Here is an 18,615-nt window from a genome sequence, read left to right as displayed (position 1 = left end):
GGTTTATTTATGTAATTATTTTTTGTTTGTTCTTGTTTTAAATATATTTTAATTGTATTCCTTTTGTATTTTAGTAGTAACTCCAGTGTTTTCCTCAGAGGGATCCTCCACATCGGTGACTGACCCTTCTCAGTTGGCGGGGTCGCTCCCACGTCTGACTCTTTTGATCAGATCTGGGGGGGTCCTGTGGTAGTGTACTCCGTGAACTTGTGTGGGGGGGTCACTGATGTCTACATGTCCCCAAAATATCGTTTCCCTACATCATTTTAGCACTTTTTTAAAATCAGGGTGTGTGTATGTATGTGTGTGTGTGTGGGGGGGGGGGGGGGGGGGGTTGTCTGCATTTTTTGCCATGTCATTTTGTTTTTAAATTTGATTATATTTTATGCAAAGCACTTTGAGTAACATGTGTTGTAAAAGTGCTATATAAATAAAGGTTGATTTGATTTAAAGTTTCTTTAAGAGGTTAAATTCTTGTCTTCAGGATTTTTTGGCATTCCATTTCTTCAAGTCATCAATAAATCTTCCATATTTTCCATTCCCATAAATTGTCTTTTAATGTTTCAAAGTGATATACGATTCCTTGACATGTCGTGCAACAAGAATTTCCAGAAGCGATTTTCTGAACCTTTTTTCCCAGGCCAATCTCGGGTACCGCGAAGTTTATAGTTTTTTTTTTTTTTTAATCATGTCCTCTTTTACAAGGCGAAAAACAAATGCGTGTTTGTAACTTTGAAAAACCAAAACTTAAGAATTTGATTAATTTATAACCAACTCAGTAAGATGGCACTTGACCCTTCCTACTCTCGTCCTTCAGTGTATGTCTCCCCCTGCTGGACATTTAGAGGTACTACTGAGACCAAGAGGGAACAGACAAAAAAGGAAACATTTTGACCCAAATTTATGTTTTAGAACATATAGACATGTATTTCATAAGAACAGACGTATTTTACTTACGCAACTTAGTTTATTTACAGCCTCTGAAGAGTTATATATGTAAATGCACTGAAATCAGTGGCAGAACTCTTGTCAACAACAAAAGCTGATCTGTAAAGGTTTGAATAGTTTCAAAAATTTGACAATTAATTCTTAATTATATAGAAAGAATTGGCTTTGCTGTCAGAAACAATTTTTGTCTGGAAGAAGAGATTTTTCCCACAGAACCGTTAATTAAACATAATCTTGATACAGTTTCAGCAAGTCTGTATCATTTAAAATGAAAGTCTGAGGATGTTTAAGGATGAACAAACCAAAAAATAAAGTTTCCAGACAGCTCAAAGATAACTAAAGCCCAAAAATGACACTTTACGATTTATTTGTAACATCACACTTCTGCTACCACAATGACTCGATTTTACCTTCAGGAATCAATTTAATCCACTTGCAGAATCAGCGACTTTATAATCACAGTAATCTAAAACGATTTATACCAATTTTAAAATAAAAATGAGAGCAAATATTTATGAAACGGATTAGAAAAACCTAAACCTTCCCTTTAAAAATAAACCAGAAAATGTCAACATTTCACCTTTAATCAACAGAAAAAGAATAGAAACCTGCAGTTTGGTTCTGGTGCATCCCAAATTTTTAGATGAACGCTAGAATAAAAATACAGGCAAAACACAGCTATATTTTTATTGAACCTTTAATTTACCAGGAAGTCCCTTGAGATAAAAAAAAACTGTTTTTCGAGAGACCTGGTCAAGAGGTACGAACAGTAAAAGTAAAAACAAGATCAAACTTCCTGCAGTTTAAAAAAAATAAATTTATTTTGAAAATCTTCATCCTCTGGACCTCTGCGCTGCGAGCTTCAGTCTTAAACACAGGATTCGTTTTTAAGTTTGAAAACAACCCTCCCTTTTATTTTCTACAGAATATTTTCAGCTGTAAATGTAAAACTGGTGCCTCAGGAAGGGTCATTAACTTTGAAATGCTTGTCCTTTTATTTTTTTACTGCTGTCTGATAACAGAAATGATTTTTGCCGCCTGTGAGCTCAAAAAGTCTGAACCTACAAAATATAAGACTAAAAGAGATTTGGAAGAGACTTTTGCTTGTTTGTTTGTTTGAAGATGAAAACCATCGAATGCTGCTCTTCCTTTTGGATGTGCAACTGTTCAAACCCCGTTGTTTCAACGCTTTCAGACTCAAAGGCATACAGATGTGCTGACAAACAACGCCTGGTTTAAAACGAGGACAGCTTTAATACATTTATTCTTTGATGACGTACCAGTATTCGCCACGCTCAGGACAACATCTTGCATGTGATTTTTAAGACTGTGGTGGACTCCCTGTCCATGCGTTTAAATAGAAACACAGGAAGAAAATTAAAATAAGAAAAAAAAAAAAAGGGTATCACACATTTAACGCATTTTAAGGAGGAAATAAGTCACCCAGAGGTCTGCAGCAGTAAATATTGTCATCTCTTTCAAATAGATCTGGACTTTTATGTGTGTGGGTTCGTTAAACTCAATGTTAACAGAGTAGGAGTACATTTTGTGGATCACATTCAGATGCCTCTTCCCTCTTCCTTTATACTTCAGTGTTGCTGGCAAAGAGTCGAGTCCATGTTTGGGCTGGAGAGGAGACAACAGTAGAGTTAAGCTACAGCCAGGAATCCATGAGGGAACAGTTTACAACAGGCAAAATGGATTCATCTCTAAAACAATACAATACAAAGGTGTTTTCATATGTAACTTTTGAGCTACAACCGTAGTTTGTTCTTAAAGAATCAGTATAAGTTCTAAAAAAAAAACAATATTTTAGAATAGTCAGTCTGTTTTGAATGAAAATTGTGTTTTTAACTTGTTTTCTCATGATGCAGGACATAAATAAAGAAAATGAAGCTTAAAATTGCGTTTCTGAATATTTCTTTATTCAAATGAATCAAGTCTGAGGTAACTAAGCTGATTTCAGTCATAAAATCCCTCCCTCTCTTTAAGTTTAACAGCTTTTAGATTCTCTGTGCTTTTATAGGAATTTGGCATCAGGGTTTGTTCTGTAATTCCACCCCCAAACACAGTTGTTTTTGATGGTACAGACATTATTTGTCAGCTTGTATTTTTCTCCTGCCAGCAGAAACTGTGACGCTCTGGATCATTTGGGATGTGGGTGGAACTCTGGAATTCTGGAACTGATTAAACTGACTTTGCTGCCATCTGTCTGAGCGTGTCGTCTTCTGTGGAACCTGTGACAGCTAAAGCTAACGCTAAAGCTAAAGCAGAGTCCTTAAATGTAAAAGAGAAATGCCGGCTCACCTGTCTCAATGGCATGCATTTCATGTTTCTTCCACTGTTCTGCAACATCGTTCGCCAGCGGATCGTCTGGGTTGGGAGCACTTAATAACGCCTGGATAGATAGCAACACTGTGCGGATCTGCAGGGCTGGGGACCACTTGTCTGTTAGAATGGAGAGACAAATAGAGAGGAAAAAAAGTTCATAAACACGTCTGATGAACGCCAAGACAAGGTGGTGCAACGGATCAGATCACAAGCCACGGTGCCGTGAATTACTTTTAATGTTTTTATTAAACATATATGTATGTGTCAACTTTTTTCTTTTTTATTGACTTTTCACTGATCTAAAAAATGACTGACTCTGAAATCATGGCAGGATCCCAACCAGAATTTTGTGTTCCATTGCACCTCTAGCCAAGACCTTTAAGACAAATCCTAAATGTGAAGATGTGTATCAGAGAAAACACAGCAGACAGAAAGAACTCTGATTTTCAAGGCTCTAACCACATGATTTGGGAAAAATAAAGAAAATAAATAAAAGAAAAGTTTTACAATGTAATCAGTCTATAATATTATAATTAACCAGAAATATTTCCTTAATGACGAATTTATAAATATATATATATAATATAAATTTGTTTTCACATGAGACCTTCAACTACAAGAGTTCATACCCAAGAACGAAAAATTTAAAAATGCAAAATTCAGGATGATGTGAATTCTGAAGTTGTCAGCCACTTGCTAGTAAACTGAAAACTCCTGCATTGACTTCATGGCCGTTGCGGTTGATGTAATCAGTTCCATGAGGCAGCGAGTCACTATTTATTGTGACCAAAGTCAACACTGCCCATTACACTGGACTGTAATGAGCAGGCTTAATACAGAGGACTGAATCCTGCTGTGTTGTAGAATATTTATCAACAGATGGTTCTGCCTTTGTCGTGGATATGCAACTCATTTAAAAGTCTGAAGTTGTGCTGCCACTTTACCTCCCATCAAAAACGATGACGTTTTGAACGTGGTTGCTATGGTTCCCAACTGTGAACTCTGGATTTAGTGTATCTACCAACAGTGAACAAAGGTGTGAATTTTGGGCTCTTTCTAAGAGAACCGGAATAACCAGATGGCCGGCAGAAAAGTGTAGATTAACTGCGGATTAAACCAAAACAAAGCTGAAGATGATCGCCAACATTCATCTACCGTAATTTAAAAGAGCCGGTCATGACCACTGCTGCTAAAGCGGCTTTTTTTTCATATTAACAAAAATTAAAAATAATAAATAAGATTTTAGTGATGTAAAAAGGTCAGGATGCAAATTTATTTTTCAGTTTGGGGAATTTAAATTGAGAAAACTCGGTCGTGTCATCCCAGGATTCTGCGCTTCTAGGACTCAAGAAATAGAAAATGAGAAGAGCAGCAGAACCTCTCAATCTTTGCCCGTCCAGGTCTCTCCAAGAACAGAATCTTAGAATTCAAACCTCCTTGACTAATGTCACATGAATGTTTAAGTTCCATTTCACAAGCTACTATAACCATTTTAAAGCAGGAGAAATCCAAGGTAAAGCAGGTAAAACATGTATTTTCATTAAATTTGTAAATGTTATTTACATTCCCTGAACGTGTGTGGATGGAGCTTGTTGTTTTATCAAACTGCTGCTACTTTGATGCTTCAACACAACTGTGTGAATAGTGCTCAAGGTGTGGCGGGAAATAAAAGAAATCTAAAAATCTACCAATGTGATGCTTCGTCTTACCTTTCAAAATGTCTAAACATATTCTTCCCAGTTTGTCGACGTTGGGGTGATAGATTTTGGTCATGAATCGCACTTTGGGAGCTGCCATGGGGTACTCTTCTGGAAGAAATAGTTCTAGTTTAAACGTGCCTCCCTCATAGGGAGAGTCTTGAGGTCCTGCGATGATCACGTGGAAGTAGCGAGCGTTTCCTTCATCAGGCGTGGCCGTGATCCCTGGAACCGGCTCTGCCATCAACCGTTGTGTCTCCTAAGTATCAAAAGAAAAAGAAAAAAGAAACACAACACAGCTGACGATTTATTTTGAAAACTGTGACGTGATCTTAAATCAAACGATAGATTAAAGACTTCAACTGATGAGTCACCCACAACCCACAGAGCAAAGCAACAGCATTCCTCAAACTGCAATCTCACTGAAAATGTTTTAGCTTTAAACTAAAAATAAATCAAAACATGGGATTTGAGGGTATGCCAGGCGATGAACACTTTTCTTTATGCCAAAAATCTAAAATCTGTTTTTTGGCATTTAACATTTAACAGCATTACCTTATTTTTTCTTTTATTTTGGCATCAGAAATGTTTCTTGAAAATATAAAAATCTCAAGCAAATCAAAAAAGCTTCTGGATGTGTCGGGTCTAAAATGATGCCTCTAACTTTTATTGCATTTCAAAAACAATACATGTCAATCTTTGGGAAATATTATAGCATTTACTTATATTGATTCCATTGACATATTTTAGGAATAATAAGGAAAAATATTAAAAAATTATAATGCAAATATTTCATAGGGGGCTGTAGAAAGTGACGGGAAAAGGCTGTTTTTTTTAAAGATTGATGAGCAATAGTTTTATCCAAGTTATCCGGCCGGCCCATGTGTGGTAAACATGGCATTATTCCTTATATTTATCTACATAGCTTGAACTAAAATGTTTTGCTATTACTCAAACACTTCATTTTGGTGAAAGCCACCACAACAGCACTTAACCTTGTGGATTGCAAGTTTTAAGTCCCACTCCAATCATGCATTTTACAAGCGTTCCTATCGATATTAAGTTATAATTACGTCGTTTTTAGCCAAAATCAAAGACTTTGCTGTTTTCTAGGACATCGGGTTGCTTCTTTTTTTTTCTACAGAGCGCCAGTAGTTCCTTAGAAATTAACATCTGGGTTGTAGACTGTTATGGCAGAGTAAAGGCCCGTACACACCGGGACGAATATTCGCCAGGCGTTATTCGCCAGCGTTTTTCGCCACGTTTTTTGTGTTCACACCCAGGCGATTTTCGCTGACGATGAGTGGAGTGAACATGCAATTTCATTCCCTGACATTAGATGACGCTTAATGTAAAACAGAAATACTCCTGTACACAAGGTGGCGCTGCGCAACTTTACGCTTCTGAAAGTCGCTTTTCACTCAGAAGAAGAGAGCAAGTATTTACACGCTTGTCAGAATCAAACAAAGAAAACATGAATATTTCAAGCACCAGTAGCTCCAACTGGTACTTGGTTCGGGGATATTTTAGAATGTCCGTCATTATTGCTTCGCGGCTGTGTGTAGACGCTACTTGGCGTCTATCTTCTTCGCTGGTATGTGTGCTCAGCAAGGCAGTTTTGTGTTTGAGCGCCCCCAAGTTGTGTTTTACTGTAACTTCAGAAGCTCCAGACACGTGAGCAAAAGCGCCATTCTCATTGGTCGAGTAGATTTCGACGCGACGCGTCGAAAAAAAAAAAACGAACCCGAGGCGTTTTTTTTTTTTTTGACGCTTTAACGCCTGGCGTTTTTTCGCGTCGGTGTGCACACTCTCGTTGGTGCCCTTTGTTTAGTCACGAGGCGTTAAACGTCGGCGAAAATCGCCGGCGAAATTCGTCCCGGTGTGAACAGGCCTTCAGCCTGCCCTCATTTCCCATTATCCCTATGTTTACGCTCCCTACTGCTATCTTACAGCCTCAACTAAACGTGCTGTGAAACAACATGGAGAGCAATATTGCAGCTATACAGCTGTACAGTGTGGAGCCAGATGCCAGCTAGGACGAGAATCTTTGTTTTCAAATGGATGCATCAGAATGGAGAGGAGCAGGGGGCTTGTGGCCCACTGACTGCAACACCTACGTCATAGCTACAGGCATTTATTGGTCTGCTCCTGATTCAATTTGGATAAGAAATACTCAAATGCATTTTTTACCTGAATTTTCTTTCAATTTAAATATCAGGAAAATCTAAATGCGACAAGAACAGGTTAAATCTGGGTAACTGGCTCATTGTTTGATAAATACTGGTTCCCGAGTGTAACATGGTGAATCAAATGTGAGTTTCTATTGACAAGATGAGAATCTGTCAGCGCAGCGTTTCAAGCTGAAACCGGCTAAACCTGAAGCTCGGTGTGGCGGAAGAAGCTGATCGCGCCCACTACCGGCCTGGTCTGCGGTGGTGCGGTTAAGGAGGAGGCCATTGAACAGCAGGCCTACCATTGCAATAGAGTAAATTTCAGCATATAAACATCAACTAGTATTTGTTTTTTAAAGATATACTTAAATAAGTCGATACCAAAACAGTAACAATTTGCAATAGGACCGTACATGTGTGGACAACGCTACAGATGCTAGCCTAGCATAACAGTGAACCCATTCATAAGACAAGGAGAAACTGGTGCAATTAACAGATACGCTGAGAGAGATAGCACCGAGAAAATGACGCTCTTCTTGTGAGAAAAGTATAACCAACAAAATAACTCGTTTGGAGTTAGAACTACGAAATGAGCAAAAGCAGGTAAACGGAAATGGCAAACAAAACAGTCGCAGAAAAGAAATACGAGTTTGTTCGCCGTCTCAAGCTAGTTATAGATGCTAACTCCAGAGCGCTAACGTCAGGAAACATGCGAGACGGTGGCAGTTAGACCTCCATATTAACATCAAACAATCCTTACAATACACCCATTTAAATGCGTATACACCGTATCAGTAGTACCTTTATAATCCTACGAGGCAACCCGGCCATCTTGTGTAGGGAATTATATTTTTAGCCGTAGACTCGCTTTCTCTTCGGGTTGGGTTGAGTGAGCGGGCGGGGCGGGAACAGATAACTCGTACTTCCGGTAGCTTCAGATGACGTAGGAAGTATTTAAAAAATGGTTTTATTTTAAAAATACCATCTTTTCGTTCTAGGATGTCACACATTTAATAAGTCTTTAAAGTATTTAAACATTTTTATTTTTTATTTGAAATACTTAATATTCACGAGACACTAGGTATTTACCCTTTAAATTATTTTAAAAATTAAAAACAAAATGTTTAAATTTCGTTAAAACCGAATAAAAATATGGCAATAAAACACAAAATGAGCTCTGATTTGCTTATAAAAGTCAATTACAATTTTTAAAGTGAACGGGAGACAAATACTTTTAGAATATAAACAGTGTTATAGTTTTTTAAACAAATGTACCATTGAAAAAAGAAGAAAAATAATAACACTGAAAATAAGCAACAACAAATTTCTTTAAGTAAACTCTTAATTTCATTTATCAGAGTATTTATTTTAAACACTTATTTTAACAGCAAGTAGTAAATAAAGAATTTAAAAGTAATGTAACACTTCAAAATAAATTCCTCTTAAGAGCTCTGACTGTCAAGCTGGAAATCTCTTAACAAATGGACAATAAATGAAAAAAACAACAACCCAGAACTTTGAAGATACTTTATTGACAAAGTAATACAAAACAAGATCACAGATGGACAAAATGAGATGAGAGGGGAAAAACTTTATCATGGTGGAAATGGTCGGGGGGGGGGGGGGGGTCATTTATAGAAACTTAAGCATTCATCACTGTGACACATTTTACATTAAAAAGCTTCAATTTTCAACTATCTGTCCTTGGGGAGGTTCTTGTTGATGCGCCTCCTGTGATATCTGAAAAAAGAAAACAAGAGATCAGTAAGTGAACACACTAAATAAATTGTTCCACTTAAAGTGTCTCAACAAAGCATAAATTAATTTTGAGAAAGATCATTAGATACTGTGAAATTGTGATCTGCATAAGTAAAGCGGCACACTACAAATCAGTGATGTTATTGTTTCCATTGGGCACATATAGAGATCCTAAATTCCCCTTGGTCTGAATAACTGGATCCTTTAATCATTAGGTTTCACTAAGTGGAACTTTTATTTGTTTTATACATTTTAATTCAGGTGCTCTTGGGTGTAAATCATGATGCTCTGACAGATACAGTGATGTGAAAGAGAGCGGCATTCTGACTTATAAATAATTCAATGGATTTTATTAGAAATCAGAATTGCACAGATTTGGGGACACTGTCCATTTTTATTGGCACTGCACTGACCCAATAAACCTTCCAACTTGACTTTTCTATGCCTAAATGTCAAATTGAGAGGAGCAAACTCCGGTCTTGGTGATCGTCGATATAAATTTCACTTTGCCACTTTTTCCCAGACTATTTCTCATTGTGGAGTCATGAACATTGATCTTAACTGAGGAAAACGAGGCCAGTAGTTTCTGGATGTTACGTCAAAGTCTTTTGTGATGTCTTAAATGAGCTATTAATGCGCTTTTGAAAAAGCCTGGGTTGGTCAGCTACTCCTGGAAAAATTCAACACTATTTTACAGTTTGGGGATTTGAAGATAATGGCTTCTTTTCGTTTCTTTCCGTTTCAAAGCTTTAGAAATAGCAACATTTTAAATGAATAGAATTCAGAATAAGTACCGCACATTATATATATTATATACATTTTTATTCTATGCATTTAATCATTTCTGCAATGACTTTGATAAATCTGTTTGAATTTTTTATTGTATTGTCTACAATTACTGTGAAAGAGGGTCTAAGGGCAGGGATGCCAAGTTTTGTTTAATCATTTTAGTTTAGTTTAGCCATTACCTATTGAATTTTATGACTTTATGTTCTTTATGATTCATGCTTATTACGCAACTATCCGTTTGAAGCCCATTGAGATTACTATTGTTGTAATATTGGGCTATATAAATAAAATTGAATTGAAATTTAATTAATGCCTAAAATCAATCAAAATCAATCAAATCAGAATGCTTTGTTTCCAATATGTTCCCTAAATTTTTTGGGATTGCAGCATGAAGCCCAGCTTTAGAGGACATGGCTTAGCTTTTTTCACATGATAATTAAATATAAGTTTACTTGTCTATTAATTTTGTTGAATTACCTGAAACTGTGCCATCAGGCAAAAAGACAACATTTGGAGGGCTGAAACACCAGTGTATGACAAGTTTTGCTTTTAAGGCGGCACAAACAAATTTAATTGAGTTGTAGTCACTCAATGACAGTAAATGTTACAAATACATACAAATAATAATAATAATTGCATAAACATTTGTTTAGCGTGAACTTACTGTCCTACGGGATAAAAGCGGTGTTTTGTGGTGAAGAACATTTTGCTCAGCTCCTCTATCGTTGGTCCTTTGTCCTTCAGCACCTCCTTGCTAAGGTGAGCCTTTAAAACCTGATCGTGGGTCTCTATAGAGTTGGTCAAAGGGTCTGGACGGTCCACAGGCTGGAAGAATTACCAATGATTCATTTATGTGTGGAGTTCGTTTAAAAAAAACACACACCAAACCTGGAGACACATAATTGACATACAAACGATATTTAAATGAACTGTGTGGCACATTCTCTTACCTGGGTGAATTCATAGGGAATATCAACAGCAGGATGGTAGCACACTATGGTTTTCCCATCTGAAGTCACCCCAATGTCCACTTCACTAAATTCAAAAATTGTGATGTAAATGTCTACATTTTATCTGGATGCTTTTAAGATCAGAAACAACTTGGCAAAAACCGTAAAGAAAACCTTAAAAACTTTTTTTTCTTACCATAACAACAACAGTATTTTAATTATGTTGTATCACATTTATTGTGAGAGAAGTAGCAAATTTAAGCACTTTGGTTGCATCAATGAAAAAGCAGCTAAAGCCTCTCTGTCGAAACAAAACAGATTAAATTGTTGATGCTGTTGTTTGACTCTTATTTTAAAGCTTCCGGTGCTTCTAGGTGCAGTTGCAATCAGGTGGAGCAGCACAAGTAGACATGAGCCCTGTGACATTGCAGAAGCCCGCACCAAAAATCACAAAGCCTCGTTTGACTGATCCAAATAGGGCAAATTAAAAGCAATCCACTATTCCCAACTGAAGTACTGTTTGGAGTACCGTATCCCGAAGTTGGGGTGAATCAGAGGCACAAATTAGGTGCTCCAAGGAGTCGACACACCATGAAGGCCATTTTCTCGAGCAGTGATACCAAACTGTGTCCTCTCCAGATTTTCAAAACTCTGTGGCCTAAAGCTTTCAGCCAGACACATTACTGCTGGTAAAGCCAGAGGGGCTGATATAATCTCATGGGCTGACTTGAGACAAGGTTAAAGGCAGAAATGCTATCCCATAGGGATAGAGTGTGATCAGGCTGGTGACAAACATGGGGAAGTTTAGGATGTTGATGCAAACTGTTAAACTGACAATTTTGATTTAAAAAATTAAATCAAAAACATTAAAATAGAGCCATTACCATTCAAAATAGTTTGATTTTCATGAGTGTAATTTTGACTTTGTAGCCTATAATTTTAGGAGAGCATTTTACAAGTGTAGCACAATTTCTAAAGTGTATATATATATATATAGTATACTAGACTAGTACAGCACATAATCACATCTTTGAAATAAATAAAAAATAGACACATTAAACTCACCTATTGGGAGGAGGCTCAGTTATTGGAGAATCAACGTTTGACTTGTGCCGAATAGGTACCAAACAGCCTGCAACAAAATGTATTAAATAGAACTAAATTATTCCCAGCACGACAACAGTCAGAAGCTAAAATTACGGAGTTTAACCTGCAAAACGTGTCAAGGTTAGTTAGTTGCAACGCTTTTTGACGGAGAAAGTCACAAATATGATCATCATCATGATTAAGAATAACTAACTGATGTGTCGATCATGGAATAGAAACAAAAACTGGATACTTACGTTGACCACATCGAACTGCGAAGGCGCAAGGAAACCACGTCAACAAGCCATGAAATCTGCACATCTGACCGCCCGCCATGATCAGTAGCAATTTCAGAAGGTGCAACGGACTAATACCTCCGTGCGGGAAATACGAACTAAAGCGAAGTTCCATTACGCAATTATCGGAGAAAACAATAAAAGATTACCCAGTGGTTATGTATAAAATATTTAAGTACTGAATTGTATAAATGTAACTATCTATTCATTTATACCATACATCTTTTTTATTATTATACTAAAATAAAGGATTATTCATGGCAAATTTTCATCTAAACAGTACAGTGACCCTTTCAAGTATAAAAGGCAAATATTGAGGAAAAATAAAGACAATTTTGTCCCTTTTGGTTTCACGTTCTCTGAATATTCTCAAATTTTGACAGGAAAAATGAACTTGTAGACTCTCATTAAATATCTAATCTGTTCTCAAAATGGTTCTGTGAATTATTAGGGGAATAAGCAGGATGAATGGAACAGACTGATCAGGGCTTAGTCAAGCTTGTCAACAACTAACACAAGATGTTATATAATCTGTATTAAAATAGAAATTTGTACATATACACAATTGATGCAGAGACTTGTTTTTACATATTTTTAATATTTCATTACCTTCTTGAAATACAATAGTAAAATATATACTTGTGAATGTTAGTTGTGTCCAGGTGAGTGCGTTCCAAGTTATCTAAAGAGCATCTGACATTGGCAACATAAAGGTCAAATGATCAAGCTCAAGAAGAATGAATAGTATAATTACTATAATACATCTAAGAGTCACTAACTTGTAAAATATTTGACAATAGATACTGTTTTTTTGCTTTTTTTAAATCAATATTTTATTCTCGAAGTGTTTCAAAAAGCATAAAGACGAACAAAAGTCTTCTTTTTTTTTGCTGGTTTGAAAAAACACGTTGGTAAACCATAGTGTAGTTTCTTCAAGCAATTCTTTTTCCATAAGCTGACTTCCACAGAAAAGATGCTAAGTGAGTTTCCTCTGTAACTCAGTTTGTTCTTGTGAGGATGCGGACGGAGGCCGCCCCTTCGCAGCGTTACTAGGAAACCTCCATGTCTGCTGTGGCTGCAGAGCTAGAGGCCTGTGGTCCAGTGTTTACCACTAATCGCTCCCGACTGTTAAACACTTCGGCCACTGGAAGCAAAGAGTCAGAGACAAGGACAAAAACAAGTTAAAATTGGCTTGTGGCTTTAAAAATGACAATTTCTATGAACTCCCAAAAGAAAAAGAAAAAACATTCAGTTATACCTGCTGCAACATCACTAATATCCCAAACTCGTAAGCCGTCCCTCTGCCCCCCAAAGGCGTAGACAAAGGGCAGATCAGGGCAACATGAAGAACAAAACAGCACTCCCTGTTAACAAGCAAAAAATAGGTCAAGCTTTTGTCTCAACAAAAGAACCTTTTAATGATCTTTATTACCATTTTCATATCTCTCGAGTGCACCAAGTTGGGCTTGTTGCCTAAAATATCCCAAACTTTGACATGTTTGTCAGCTGAAGCAGTGACGAGACATCCTTTAATCTGGCTGCTGAGGTCCAGGCCTGCAGGAATTGGAAAGAACAGACGTTATCATCTCATTATTGTAGAATGCACAAAACAGTATCACTTAGGCGACATTGGGCAAACATTTCGGAATTTTGATCAGACAAAAAAAAAGGAGCATTTTTGGCAAAATATTTTGTTTTTAAAAAAGAAAAAAATATGCAAATAACCTGAAACTTCTTCATCGTGGGCCTTGAGTGTGAACACTGGTTTGTCAGAACGTGCGTCCAGACAGTAGACAAAACCATCATCTGTGCTCGCCTAAAAAACAGGATTTATTTATTTGAGATTTTACATTTGATGAATGCTGATTTTTAAAATACTACAGTTGGTTTCTTAAAGAGTAATGTATGAGACCCACCACAGTAGGGACATTTTTTTAATGGCTCACCTCTTCTTTGACAGGTTTATGTAAATTATATAAATTATAATTTATAGTTCCTACTCCTAAACAGACACTAGAATCTACACTTATCCCATAGTCAATTGAAAGCTTTGTTGATATTTGGATCAGGGATGAGTTTGAGATGCAACTAACTTAACAAATCTAAACAAGCAGCACACATTTTCGGTTAATCAGAACAAAAGCAAACTCCAGCTTCTTAGAAATCTAGTAAACGGACGCACAAGGAAGTTGCAGGGTGAGAAGTGGTTCCAGACAAGACGCTCCACTTGACCGCTGAACCTCCAGGTCCGATAGCTGCTGTCAGGGCTTCGACAGTCATAAAGAACCGCTGTTCTGAAAAATAATAATAAAAAAGTTAAATGTTGTTTTTCTAAGATAAAGGCTTACATTACATAGGAGATGACACGTACTTGTCATACGACCCTGATATTAAACTCTGAGCCTCAAATGGGTGGAATTTCAATGTCTGAACCTGAAAGGCAAACAAATTCACAAATCCAAACCCTGTTTATGCCATTGATTTATTTTAATAAAACTTCTAAAAATGTTCCATTGAGTACCTTATCCGTATGTCGATGCAGAATTGTAGCTGGTTTGCATTGAGTCAAATCCCACAAAATAACCGTGTCGTCTGCAGATCCACTCGCGATCACATTCCTTTGAAAAAAAAACAATGCTTTACAGTGAAGGATCCTGTGAGCTACAACCAACAACAATGATGTGAATTTTACTCCAAATACTGACTTGATCAACATGTTCCAAGATAAATCTAGAACTGCATCTGTGTGGCCCTCAACGGGCTCTGCAGCTGCAGCCTGCAGGAACAGAGAAAGAAAACCCAAAAGGAAACAATTTAGAACAAAAAGTCAGCAAATAAACCCCTTTAGATTAAATGATCTTAAACAGATGTTAAACAGTTTTATACTTTCTTGCTCTTTTTCTTCTTCTTGGAGGCTTTTTTGCTCCCAAGAGAGAAAACAGGCTCTAAACAATCCACAACATCCAGATCCCACACATCAATCTGAGGGGTCATGTTGCCCACAGCGACGTAGTTAGCTGCAGTTAAAGCACACAAAGATATTTCTTAGTAGACATTAATATAATTGTTTGTTTTGCAATACAAAATCCTGATCAAAAAGCTTCGATCAGAGGAGCTTTATTCACAGCTGCTTAAAGTCTTACCCCTTCTTTCTTCAGGGTTCGGATCAAAGTTCAGCCACTCCACACACAGAGGATAAGCTGGCAGCAGGATGTCATGGTGGACATAAAGAGAGTCCTCCTCAGAGTTATAAACTGTAGAAAGAAATCAAAAATGTCCTAATCAGAGGGATCGCTTCACACTTTATCATCAACATTTTGTGGATGTAATTAAACCAGAGCAAACTTTTTGCAAAGTCCAATCACCGGTAATGACATTGTGTAGAATGTGAAGCAGCTTACCATAGATGTCTAAATTGCAGCAGTCTTTCTCTGCTTTTCCCGCCAGGATGAGGTTGTCAGTGGGTTTAATTTGGAAGTCCTCTCGCTCATATTGGTCCTACAGAGAAGAAAAGTTTGCACATTTGTGTCATAGGTTTCTGAGTTGTTTTTCTCATTTAAATTATTAACCTATTCTGGATCCTTTAACTTTTAAATCCCACTATAGAAAGGAATTTGCTTAACTTAAAAAGATTTTAAGTGTACTTACTGTGTCTTTGATAGTAATGTAAGGATCTTCCTGATTGGAGCTGAACACTGTGAGGCCAGCCAGACTGTCGCCAAGATTAGCAGTAGCTGCGTAAGAAGCACAGGCGCAAAAAATAATGCATGGTTAGTTCATTTGAACAGAGGATGACTAAAATCCCAAATGCTCCAGCTTTTACCGGCGTCTTCTTCATCATATTTGTCAAGGCCGTACTCTGCTAACTCATCATCTTCCTCAACTCCTTCGTCATTGTCATCACTTGGACTTTCAGCCGCAACAGGGGTTTCGTTGATGGGATTTGGATCAGGAGGCATACCCTCATCATCGTCGTCTTCGCCATCCTCAGCTGCAAGATCCCTGATATATTTTTTAAAGGAAACAATAAATGCCAAGGCGGATTATTTGGTCACAAATGTAATATCAAGTTCTAGTCAAACAAAAGGGTTTTTGTTACATACCCCAGGTCTTCTTTTGCCTCGGTGATGATACGCTGAAGCTCATCTTGGCTTAACTCAACCTTACAAAATAAAAGGAGAAAACTTAAAAAAGAAAAGAAAAAGAAAAAACAGTGTCTGATTCTGATTGAACAAAAATCAGATTTATTTAAAGTTTTAAGCTAATCTCTTTAATAAAATTTTCAATTTTTATGTCTTTAAATGTTTCTGTTGAGATTTTTAAACATTTATGTTCAAATAGCCAAAACTTCCTAAAGAAAAAGAAACATTAACCTTTTTTTTTAATTCAACGATGCCAATACGGAATCAAAAATAAAGAAAGAAAAGAAGACAAAAAGATTTACAAATCTAATTAAAACATAAGTAATTAGGTTAAATGATCGCATAAATGAAAGTTTTGTTTATGATGTTGATGCTAAGCTAAGGTGTGTTTCTATTACAGCCAGAGCTGCCTTGTTGACAGATTAGCCACCAGGAGGCTAACATCGGCTAGCTGTTTATGCTAACTTACTTTGTCAGGAGTTTCCTTGGCAACGCCACGCTTCACCCACCCCACACACGTGATCTGGGAGCTCATTCTGCACAAACTATCGATGGAACACTAAAGAATAAATTTCAAGTATTATTTTACTTTACCAAACTAAAGGCATACGGAGAGGTAGCACGTGAAACTACTGCTGAAGAGAGGAAAGACCCTGCCTGTCACACACACATGTCGTTTAAAGCAAGGTGTTCGTAGATCTGCCTGATCATAAAAAAAACAAAACCACTTCCCAAATTCCATAAATATTAATCTTTAATTATTTAATCCTCAAACATTTCCTAAAGTGTTTTTAAAGTGCACTCCATGAAGCTTTATGAATTCCTTTACTTAAACTTTAATATTTTAAAAGTATTAAGGGTTGCCTTATGCTGTGATTGAATTTTTTTTGTCTTATAAAAACATTAGTACGGAGCCCGTGTCCTGACATTAAGATATAAAAATATATCTTGTTCCCACAGATTAATATCTTGTTCCCACAGGTTATTATGTCGTTCGCACGAAATACTATTCCGTTCCCACAAGATACTATTCCGTTCCCACAAGATACTATTGCGTTCCCTCAAAATACTATTCCGTTCCCTCGAAATGATTAACTCGTGCGAACGCAATAATTATGTCGTTCGAACGCAATAATTAATCCGTTCGAACGCAATAATTATTCACGTCATAAGTCATTCACGCGGCTATGCTCTCTGTACGCCGGTGTAGGTACCGGATGTTCTCGGGTTGCCGGATGTTCTCGGGGTCCTTCAGGGTCCTTCCAATGAATTATATCACTAGAGGAGACATCACGTGGTTCCTCATGGGAGGAGAGCACCGCCATCTTGGTGAGGTCAAGTTTTGAAGACCAAACCACTTTTATAACATTTAATAAAGAGCTCTGTTTTTGCTTTCAATCACTTCATTATATGAAAAAGAAGAATGGCTTGAAATTGCTTAGTTTTGTTCAGAAATAAAAACTTCACGAGTACCCCTAACTTAATTAGTATTAGACTACTTAGATTTTTTCTATGTTCCTTTATTTTATTTTACTTATGTTTTTATTTATTTGTGTGTTATGTTCATTGTTTCTTTTTTTCCCCTCTATTCTTTATTTTCTATGTCAATATGTTATATTTGGCAATGGTGACTGATCTTCGAGGCAATATGGATTACATCGTTATTGTTCGTTGTTAACGTTAATGTCATTGTTAATGTATGATACCGCAATTGTCAATAAAGTTTAAAAAAAAAACTTAGCGCCGTTAACTCATTGGTCGTGGCAACTTACAGCCAATCAAATAGTGTGACGTCATCATTGGTCGAAGGACCCTGAAGGACCCCGAGAACATCCGGCAACCCGAGAACATCCGGTACCCACACCGGCAAAAGCCGCTTTCAGCGGTAACTTCCGTGTCTCTGTGACCCATATTCGTTCAAAAAAGGAACATGAAAAACAAAAATGATCACTTTATTACCGTCTCAATGAATATAAGAAAAATATCAAAAGATTTATGATAACTAGGCTGCTTTGTCATACGATAGCTCCTGCTAGGCTACTACTAGCTCCGCCGCAGAGCTCTCTGATCATGTATGCCGGCATTTGGGCAACTGGCTGGTCTGTTGTCAGACAGCTGATATTGTAGTTTAGGGTCTAATAGGAATAATAATATTCAGGACTTGTCTTTTATTAACTTTAGCAGTCAGTATCTTTACATTCGAAGGCTATTAGGCTACATGCTAACTGACTAGCCGATCATTTCCTGTTATTAATTTACGTCATAGATTTACAGCAGATACCTTCACATTTCTGTCTGTGTGTGTCTCATTACATTGCATAATAGTATTTCGTGCGAACAACATAATAACCTGTGGGAACAAGATATATTTTTATATCTTAATGTCAGGACACGGGCTCCGTACATTAGAATATGTTTACATGAATAACTTTGACTCATTTTAACCA

The 18,615-nt window shown here is 37.0% G+C and overlaps 3 protein-coding genes across 3 annotated transcripts; all 3 read right to left on the bottom strand.

The window, feature by feature from the left end:
* Nucleotides 1-1,516: 1,516 nt before the first annotated feature.
* On the bottom strand, nt 1,517-8,079 carry LOC101170318 (ubiquitin-conjugating enzyme E2 N). The gene is made up of 4 exons (XM_023952445.1): nt 7,949-8,079; nt 4,989-5,235; nt 3,256-3,396; nt 1,517-2,574 (listed from the first exon to the last, which is right to left on the bottom strand). The coding sequence occupies exons 1-4, from the start codon at nt 7,976-7,978 to the stop codon at nt 2,531-2,533; spliced, it is 462 nt and encodes a 153-aa protein (XP_023808213.1). The 5' UTR covers nt 7,979-8,079; the 3' UTR covers nt 1,517-2,530.
* A 580-nt stretch (nt 8,080-8,659) lies between these two features.
* On the bottom strand, nt 8,660-12,116 carry mrpl42 (mitochondrial ribosomal protein L42). The gene is made up of 5 exons (XM_004083017.4): nt 11,988-12,116; nt 11,710-11,776; nt 10,645-10,729; nt 10,359-10,519; nt 8,660-8,887 (listed from the first exon to the last, which is right to left on the bottom strand). The coding sequence occupies exons 1-5, from the start codon at nt 12,064-12,066 to the stop codon at nt 8,842-8,844; spliced, it is 438 nt and encodes a 145-aa protein (XP_004083065.1). The 5' UTR covers nt 12,067-12,116; the 3' UTR covers nt 8,660-8,841.
* A 488-nt stretch (nt 12,117-12,604) lies between these two features.
* On the bottom strand, nt 12,605-16,869 carry pwp1 (PWP1 homolog, endonuclein). Its single transcript, XM_004083016.4, has 15 exons — nt 16,638-16,869; nt 16,130-16,188; nt 15,850-16,028; nt 15,675-15,760; nt 15,428-15,524; nt 15,170-15,280; nt 14,913-15,043; nt 14,732-14,802; nt 14,548-14,644; nt 14,398-14,459; nt 14,209-14,320; nt 13,752-13,842; nt 13,459-13,580; nt 13,285-13,390; nt 12,605-13,170 (listed from the first exon to the last, which is right to left on the bottom strand). Exons 1-15 carry the CDS (start codon nt 16,701-16,703, stop codon nt 13,076-13,078), a joined length of 1,485 nt encoding a protein of 494 aa, XP_004083064.1. The 5' UTR covers nt 16,704-16,869; the 3' UTR covers nt 12,605-13,075.
* Between the last annotated feature and the right edge of the window lie 1,746 nt (nt 16,870-18,615).

Source organism: Oryzias latipes, chromosome 23 (assembly GCF_002234675.1).
Source record: "Oryzias latipes chromosome 23, ASM223467v1".
NCBI classification, from domain to species: Eukaryota; Metazoa; Chordata; class Actinopteri; order Beloniformes; family Adrianichthyidae; genus Oryzias; species Oryzias latipes.
This window is presented reverse-complemented; position numbering and strand designations above follow the sequence as displayed.